Below are 9,792 nucleotides of genomic sequence, written 5' to 3'. Positions count from 1 at the left end.
TGAGCAGGTAGCCCACCATTGTTGCAATAATGACATCAGCAGCTACTAAAACATTGTAGCTATTTTGGGCAAGTAGCTCAAAAAATAAAAGGGGATAGATATTATAGTGAGCTACAAGAGATTGTAGCCCACCAATGTGAAAATTTGTAGCTTAAATTAATTGTAGCTAGTAATATGATGTGGCAAACTTAGCTACATTACCTTGTAGCCTACCATTGAAGTTGCTCTAACCGAAATAATATGAAACGAAGTAAGAGCATGAAGTAATTGAGTGGTCATATATATAATATGAAACGAAGGCCATAGAGTTTATAACCGGAATAATGTATTTATAATTTAGCACACAAGGATTAGGGGAGTAATAAACACAAATGTGGGCAAAAGTAGAGTTGTCGACACCACTCATGACTAAACGGCAAATACTAGTAGTTCGTTCATGCACAGGCGCACACCGCACCACACACCACACACCACACACCACACACCACACACAAGAGAGAATTATTAATGGAAAGGATCGGATAAGCTTTTTGTCAATAAAATACGGAGTAGAACATCATTTAACAGGTATATACATGTACGGCTAATACAGGTCTGACTAGGATTCAGATGATTGAGAACCAACGAAAAAACTCTTCAACCACGTCGGCAATTTTCTCCTATCACAAGAATCTCTATGAACCATACAATACTATATGTAACCTTGTTCTTACAACGTTACAATCTTACTTCAATTTGGAAGGTTTATGGAAAGGTAAAGGAAGAATATGGCGAAAATTCAAATTTGACTTTTTTCAAGGATATAAGGTTATTTTCGCTCAAGATAATGTGTTTTCCCGTAAAAAATGCATTGAAGTTTTTGTATTATACGGAGTTTACAATAAAGTCATATAACCTGAAGAGTAATTATCAAGCAAAACAAATGAACAATAACTTGAGAACTAATTAAGGCTCTATTCTGTTCTACTTATTTTGACTTTTTTCAGACAAAATAAGTTCAAATAAATTCAGATAAACACACAAATAAGTTTATTTCAGATAAAATAAGTTATGTTAAGTTCAGTAAAAATAAGTTCAATAGAATGTAGCGTAACTATTGCTTTAGATTTATAAACTTCTCTATCCGTCCCAATCTATTCTTTACGTTTTCCGTTTCTAGTGTCTCATTTTAATATTTATACTTAGAACCTTTCATTTTATATTGTAGCATAAAAGTCCTTAATATTCTATCAAAAATCGTGTCAAATGATTATTTCAACCAATCAAATTCATAGCCCATTTTAACCTTTAAATCTTTCTCATTTTTCTAAAGTCAAAATTTTGATAAAAATGAAAATATTATTAATAAACGTAATTTGCATCGTTTAAGTAAACAAAAAGAGATTATTTATCCACATTAATTTTGTTGTTAAATCGTGTGTATAATACCAAACGTAAAGAATAAAAAGGGACGAAAATAATAGTTAATATAAAAAATAAAAATGTATAAACTATATTAAAAAACATCGAGGAATATGCATAAACTAGTTGCATCATTATTTGAATAATAACTCCGTAGTCCGTACTTTTTAGGGATATTAATAGAGTAATTTATTTATTTATTCAGAAAAAAATATGCTCATATTTTTTTTATTAAGAACCTTGAAAAAGGTCGAGGACTTATGCGCTACGGAGTATATGTCATAAGCTCGAATTCTCCCGTATGTAATTGTAATGCCATTCGGACAAAAAGTAAAAACACGCTAATACTTCACAGGTAGGGATGGAAATGGGTGGGATTTGGGTCGGGTGGAACATCACCCGCATCCATCACCCGCTTCCATCCGTTCCACCCGATCCATCCGTCACGCGCTTTATTCATCACCCGCATTCCTTCCATCCATCCATCACCCGCGGGTGAACCGGGTGGATCGGGTGATATTCGGGTGAAAATTTTAACTATTAAAAATTCACCATCTAATAATATGCATAATAATTAACAAAAAGAAAAAGGTTACATACCTTCATCTATTTCCAAAACATATAATTAGTTCTTATCACGCATATTTATAACCAAAAAAAGAAAATTAAATAAGCACTAACACATTTTATGTTTAAATATTAATATAAATAATATATTTAAAATAAATGGGTGACGGATCGGGTGATAAACGGGTGATTGATCGGGTAATGGATAAAAAAATATCACCCGCATCCATCACCCGCTTCACCCATCACCCGCTTTTCATCCATTTAATTCGGGTTTTCACATTTAATTATAGCGGGTGACCGGATTAATGGATCATCTACTGGATATTTCCATCCCTATTCACAGGTTTTTCAGTGGCCCTAACTGAATTCAGTACAAAATACTCATCTTGCAACTGTGCAATCCAATTCACAAATTCACAAAAAATGGCAATTTGGATTTCAATATCAAAGTAGATGGACCTTTGATTTTGTTGGCCAATCACTATCCATCAATCTCAAAAATTCAAAACTTGTGGAAGCCCTGCACAGTTATTACAGTTAACTCTAAGCGTGTGCTGTGCATCCGACCTCACCAATTTGTATCGATCATCAACATATTTCAGTTACACAGAGCTCAAAAAAGGAATCAAGACATCTAAACAAAATTTTGCCACCTTCAATGGCATGGCGATATGTGCGTGTAGTGAAAATGCGTGTGTGACTGATATTGCTTCGAGGTATTAATATGAAGAAAAAAAATCACTATCTGGATTTAAATGCGACTGGAGTCCCGACCGAACATGAAACGCCTCGACCAGTCTCCAACCACCAAAGCTCTTGTACGCCAGCTGACTTGTTTGCTGAAATTTCAGAAGAAAAAAAAATGTGAGTAAACTAGTTGAGTATTTGAAGAAATTTCAAACATGTGTAACATGAATATTGTTCAAAAGGGATGCAATAAAAAAATGTTTGTACCTGGCATACACTGAGTACCACAACCACTGAGTGCTGTGCCCAATGGACACCCAATCTCCGGGAAGCTCAGCTGCAGCTTGTTCTCCTCCCAGTGGAGCAAATTGACCAAAATGACGATACCTGTAAGTTAGGATTTGTCAGCACCACAATCAGTACACCAGTAGAGACGGGCTCTGTCTTTTACAGTAACTTATGACGCGGTCTAAAGGGCAAAAAACAATCAGATAAATCGAACATTAAGTCACTTCCTTAGTTGTTAAAAATCATTGCTAAATCATGGTAAATGCAACTTCTTTTTTAGAAAGTAAGATGAAAAACCCTACTGCAATGGTACCTCACACAAGTATTTCCAGCTAGTTTTGCACGTCAGACTCATTGAAAATGATGGGGGTTATAAGGGGAAACCCTCACCTCCAAAGAGCCCCTAGTGGGGTTTGATCACATAACCTTGAGGTTATGAGGCCAAACCTTTACCACTAGGCCAAGCCTTACTTGGTATAAATGCAACCTTTTGTTCTTCATTACAATACTGAACATTAAACCATGAAGATGAAAAACTGGGATAATTGGAATCTAAAGCCGGAGACAGCAACACATGACGTCAGAGTCAAACCCCCTAATTACAGCTCACATACCCAGCTGCTGTTGAAGTTATAGGCTATTTTCCAATTATTGTTTAGGTCATAGCCTTGTAGGTAAGATTTCAGATCAATAAAGCAGGAGACAGAGGTATACTTCCCAAAGGATCACTGTTAATACGAGACCTCAGTGCCCCCTCTAATAGTTAAGTGACTTGAGTCTGGGGGTACCAAAATTCCGAAACTCACTTTGCATTTGCACAACTTCTATATTCTCTAGCTAAACAAGGAAAGTCTAAACTTTAAACACTAAATAGGAGGCTAATAAGCATATAGCCAACCAAAATTATTTACCAACATACCATTAAGCATATTACTTTACTTATTATACTCAAATCGTAAACTAGCAACTACATTTTGTTGGGGACTGGGGCAGGTGAGGGGGACGGCCAATGTATTCAAGTATGGGTGAGAAATGAGAAAATGGTGAAGCAGCTTCTTACCTGAAAGGTTTAAACCGATGTTGACCTTCTCCTCTGATTCTGATAGGGCCTTCAGGGTTCCTTTCACACTTTTCCATACGATTGAAACAGTCAGCTAGATAGGTACCTTGTTGAGCAGCAACCTGTGAAGCAGTTGCAAATAAGCGAGAATCAGCAACAGGACACAAACATCAATAATTTTGTCTAATCCTATGAACGAGGTGGCACCTGGGCGGTTGCTGGAAGGTTTTTCATCTGAGAGTCCACTTGTGAGAGAGCTGATCTGAATTCTTCAATGTTCAATTCAACGGATTCCTTGGTTGTATCCTTTTTGGCATCGGTCATCAGGTCAACAATACTCTTCATTTTCCTGTTCTTGAGGTAAAGTTCGATTTGGGGGTATCTTTCCAGAATGTCATCTACCAGTTCTTGCATTTCTTTCACAGTCAGAGTTCCAGAGTTATCTTTGTCAGCCTTCTTGAATATCTCAGCAATATCTTCCTGTAAAATACATTACGACCAACTTTAAAATAGGAGATTACTGCATGATACAGAACAGGAAATCAATGAGATACATTGCAATGTCCACAATTTTATCATTCCTTATTGCAACTACATTTTCTTCAAACATAAGTTTCGAACTTTCAACTGCATATATTGGTTGCAGTAACTTACCATGACTTTGCGCTGGACTATGGTTGCACAATCACCCAACGCATATATTTCACCAGTTCCTTCCACTCTAAGCCACTCATCAGTTCCCAAGGCACGCCTTTTTCCCTGCAGTTGCAAAAGAGAAATTAGATTTCATGTGCTTTTAAGATCAAAGCCTGAAACCTAGAAAGTGCATAATTGAATGATGCACATGGTTCAATATCAGTGGAATTTTTGGTACACTTAAAAGTCCAATAGTAAATAGATAGCTGAAATCGAGGAAAATATACTTGATTAAGTTGCTTCATGAAGTCCATTATTACTGGACGAGCTCCAATACCGGTAGACCATACCAACATTCCATATGGCATGGAGGATACTTCCCCGCCATTCTTGAGCGCTTTGGTTGATATTTCTTTGTCAGTGACTTTCACAACCATTGACCCAGTTTGAAGATTGATACCATCCCTGTGGAACTTATCCTCAGCAAATGCTGTAATTCTTTTATCAAACCTGAAAAAAAGAAATCAAAAGCATTATTACAGCACACACACTAGGAATCAGATCAGTACAGTTTCAACTAAGTAAAAGAATATTAGCATCCTCTCAGCCTTAGTAACATAAAAAGAGAGACAACTATAGAGCCAGAGGAAGATCCTACATATTCAATATATGATCTGTTGCCTCCAACAGTGTTATCTTCACAAGGTCTTTAACCTTAGGATACAATTTCACTAAATCTTCCCTGACAAAATCATGAAGTTCTGCAGCAAACTCAACACCAGTTGGACCACCGCCAACGACAACAAAATGAAGTATTCTCTTCTTCTCCTCGTCACTAAGTGTTGGGAGGGCGGCCTTCTCGAAGCAATCAATAATACTCTGACGGATCTTTTGAGCGTCCTCCACCTCCTGAAATGTGGATCAATTAGTTTTGCATAACTCTCACAATTTTGTGAAAAAACTACACTTCCTAAGCAAAATTGCTTGTAACAACAGGGATACTAGTTCATACTGTATGGAATAGTGAAAAGAGATTGCTTCAGTTAACTATGCACACTTCATATACCTTCAGAAAATGGGCATTCTCCTCAACCCCAGGAGTGTTGAATGTGTTAGAACGAGCTCCCATAGCGATGACAAGGTAGTCATAGTCCACAGAAAAATCAGCTTTCCCGTTCAAATCAGCATTTTGAGTTGATCGACAATTTACTTTCTTGTTTACAGGATCTATACCAAGACATTCAGCTTCCCAGTAGCTTACACTAACATCTTTCTGGAAAGACATGAAGAAGGATAAGAATCAGTGCCCATATTCCGGGGTAAATGTTGTTTATTCTCAAAATATGTTTTCCTTACCTTCTTAACCATTTTGCGAATTGGTTCACAAATACTACGGGCTTCAACTGTACCAACAGTGACACTTGGTAGCAAAGGGGTAAATGCAAAGTAATTACGAGGGCTTATGACATGAACATCATATGAAGGATTCTTCAGGTTCTTCAAGAAACTGGTTCCAGCCCAACCAGTTCCAAGGACCACCACCTTCTTTTTCTTGTTTTCACCTTCAGGTGAAATGACTGCATTTTCTACATGCTGTGGCTTTGAATCTGAATAAGCCAAAAGACCCCCACCAGCACTTCCACTAACAGAGAGAACAACATCAATTGAGAAAATGGATTAGCAGGAAGAAATAAATTATAAAAACAACACTCAACACAAGGTGTGATTAATGAAATATCAAGCTCAATAAATAATCATAGGTTCATAGATAACAGAATGTACAAGAGAGAGATAATTGACTTGCTCAGCTAGATCACACCATCTCTAGTTGAGGTTTGGTGCAGTAAGCAGAGCACCCATACTTTGAACTGAAATTAAAAATAATAAAACAAATGTGCTAGTTACTTTTATTCACAAAAACTTCTTATATTTTAGCCATATCTTGTTAAAACTTCCCAAATAAATGACAGATGAAGGCATTGAACATAGACGACTCATGAATAAGCTTAATTGTTAATTCACACGCTTCTAAGACTAGAACAAAACTCACCAAGATAATGCAGTAAGTGGCTAAGTGCACTGATAAAACTCAAACCTTCATTTAAATTTACCAAGCACATTAGCATCATACAAATAACTCAAACCAGATTTTCCTTTTTTTTTGGCAGAAGAAAACAGATTTCAATATCAAGCAATATCACCAAGCCAATCCCTTCAAAATCAAGAAACCCGAGTCAACCAGATGAGCAACATGAGGCTCAATTGTTGCTTCCTTGATTCTCCAGAAGAAGAAAAGATGTACAGAATTCCTCTTTGAAATTATCCAGTACTTATGTTTAGAAGGAAGGTGTATCAATACACGAAACTTGAACAGTTGAACCTAATACCCAATGACCTGTTTGAGCTTATTTTGGTCTTTCCTTTACTAATTTGATACGTATGTTCAGTTTTGTTAATTCTAATAACTGGTGGTACAAGTCACTTTCTCCTCCTAATTCGCAGGCTTTCTGAGAGAGTCATTTCTACCAAAATATTTATTGTGCATAACTATCCTCAACATCAATATAAAAGTACAGAACAGTTGGTTAAGGTTTCAAGTGTTGATTGATTTCATTACAAAGTGATATTGCCATGTTAAATCCATACTTCTTTGCAAAATTATAGGAAGAACGTCATATAAAGTTCATCCGACTGATCTAGCCGAGCTCCTTAATTTTTAAGTGAGGATCATAGATAGTTTAACACCTATATGACATGATCCGTCATCTTCAAGTGAGATGCATAATGTTTGACACCAGATCAAAGGATCTAGTACTCTCAATGATAATCAGCAAGGTTGATGGTTAATCACCTTGTAGATATTATCAACTATGATCATCATTCCAATGTTACAGCTCGAAATCACCAATTCTGTCCATCTACTTATCTATAAGCGTGTTTTATCTTCTCAGCCGAAGACTGAGAAGTTAAAGTACATGTGGAATGGATCAACTACTTTCAATCATAAACAGCCTAGAATAATCAACCTAGCATGAACAATTGAATATCGATCCAACAATTCAGGTCGGAAATGTTCAAGTCGTCGAGGTTTCGACATTAAATATCTATCTTCTAATATCCAAACGTTTTTTTGATTGTTAGTCCTTCAAACCTAAGGCAGACATACACGAGCAACTGCATCTAGAGAAACACTAATGTTGTAAATATGGGGTTTTCAAAGGCAAAATACTAAAACAAGAACGAGTTTAGGAAATCGTTGTGCCGTGACAACCAAACCATTGCCTTGAAAACGAGATTCGGTGCAACCAGGATGCACAATCGTATTCACCGATTCGTTCCCTAAGGTTTACACGATCCTCAATGCACAAAGACACTTTTGGGCGACGAGATAGAGCCACATAAACTTATGACCAAAAAGAATAAAAAATGACTTTGAGAAAAGTATAGATCATCTAGTATCAAACACAACTCTCATTAACTCAAAATAAAATGTACGGAGTATATGTTTTTCTCACCTTCGTTTCAAAAAAGAAGAGTATATATATAATATTTCAATTAAATAGATGAAAGGAGTTATAAGGGTTTAAAGAAAACCAACCACCAAAAGAAGTCCAAAGATCATAGGAGATCAATGACTAATCAGTAATCATTAGAATCAATTCATGAAATGAAGAGTGATGTTATATCCTTAAACAAGAATAATAACCATCTATCAAAATCAGAAAAGAGGAAAAAGGGAAAACATAAAATTGTAACAACCAAAAGATGACCAAAGGTCACAGGAGACTAATGTCATTAATAGAAAGTTAATAAGATGATTAAATCAAGAACATGAAACATTGAAAGGCATGTAACCCCCAATTCATAAAAGGAAATCACTTAATATTAATCATCAAAAGACCAAAAGGATTAATGTCAATTAAGATCACTAAATAAGTTATTATTATTACAAAAGAATCTCGAGGAAGCAAAGAATCACGAAGAAAATCTCGTGTTAGCCTCTGCCCGGTCAGGCCGGGAGAGCCTGCCAGGTCGGGCGTGCGTGCAGCAACAGAACAAACAACAGATATATTCGCCCGGTCAGGCCACTCCACAATTACAGGAGTTCATTTTAGCAATTTTAAGCAAGCACACAAAACTATCAACTAAAACATTACATTGTCATAACTCATAAATCCACATCAAGCATGTCATACTGCCAGCAAATCATCAAAAGTTGCAGAAATAATACACGCATTTAACACCAAATAAATTATCATCGCCAAACAGTGCGATCTCAATGATTTCGGCAAAATTGATACAAACACCTCGCGAATTGCACACCTCGCAAATTCGCGGAATTCAACTTTGCAATTCGCGAAACGAAATCATCTCCAGCAAAACCACCAAAGTTTTATAAAATTATCATAATACACATCAATTACGGCAAAATTTCGGAAAATAACCAGAAAAAACGCTAAAATTCAATCATGAGGTCACATTTCATAGACGAATCACAAAATCAGCAGCGAGGAACAAAAAAAAGCGGAAACAGAGGATGGTATACCTGACGGTGACAACGACGAGAAGCTTGGAAAGAGAAGGATTATTGTAGAAGGCTCTAGAAGCTTTTTCGTAGAACGTCATTTCTACAGGAAGAGAAAAAGAAGGCTGTTACCAGAAGTTTGGAGAATGGAGGAGAGAGAAAAGGAGTGGGAGGAAAAATGACGTTTGGACGTTTGGTGTGCGAAGAGAGGGTGACCTAATAAAACTGGAAAGGAAGTTGTGTGAAAAAGGGACGTGAACAGGGCGCTTTTTTATTCCACCTTTTTTTTATTTTTTTGTTGTTAGTTTAAATTCAGCCTTGACTTGTCGCTCAAGAAAATTGTACGCGTGGACATGGACATGGGTGGTGGCTGCCTGGCTGGACGGTTGAAGAATATACTTCTCTCTTTATTTTATCACAAATTCTTATTTATAATAGGTGTACAATAAATATTGTACATCGGAGTAAAAGTTGACTCAAAATGCTCAAAAGTTACATTTATATATGTAAAAGTTATATTTTTTTTTTTAATGATAATTTTTTTTATTTGAATAAAAATTATTTCTTGAAAATCACTAATAATGTATAAATTAATCATTTAACCCTTTAAAATGTTTATCTATCA

The 9,792-nt window shown here is 36.2% G+C and overlaps 1 protein-coding gene across 1 annotated transcript; it reads right to left on the bottom strand.

Annotated features, from left to right (window-relative positions):
* Window positions 1–2,384: 2,384 nt before the first annotated feature.
* On the bottom strand, window positions 2,385–9,440 carry LOC110805562 (external alternative NAD(P)H-ubiquinone oxidoreductase B2, mitochondrial). The gene is made up of 10 exons (XM_022011181.2): window positions 9,189–9,440; window positions 5,999–6,284; window positions 5,709–5,915; window positions 5,301–5,551; window positions 4,930–5,152; window positions 4,661–4,765; window positions 4,214–4,486; window positions 4,007–4,128; window positions 2,926–3,045; window positions 2,385–2,810 (listed from the first exon to the last, which is right to left on the bottom strand). The coding sequence occupies exons 1-10, from the start codon at window positions 9,266–9,268 to the stop codon at window positions 2,723–2,725; spliced, it is 1,755 nt and encodes a 584-aa protein (XP_021866873.1). The 5' UTR covers window positions 9,269–9,440; the 3' UTR covers window positions 2,385–2,722.
* Window positions 9,441–9,792: the final 352 nt, after the last annotated feature.

Source organism: Spinacia oleracea, chromosome 6, assembly GCF_020520425.1.
Source record: "Spinacia oleracea cultivar Varoflay chromosome 6, BTI_SOV_V1, whole genome shotgun sequence".
Classification (NCBI taxonomy): Eukaryota; Viridiplantae; Streptophyta; class Magnoliopsida; order Caryophyllales; family Amaranthaceae; genus Spinacia; species Spinacia oleracea.
Note: the sequence above shows the minus strand (reverse complement) of the source record. Positions and strands in the feature narration are given on the sequence as shown.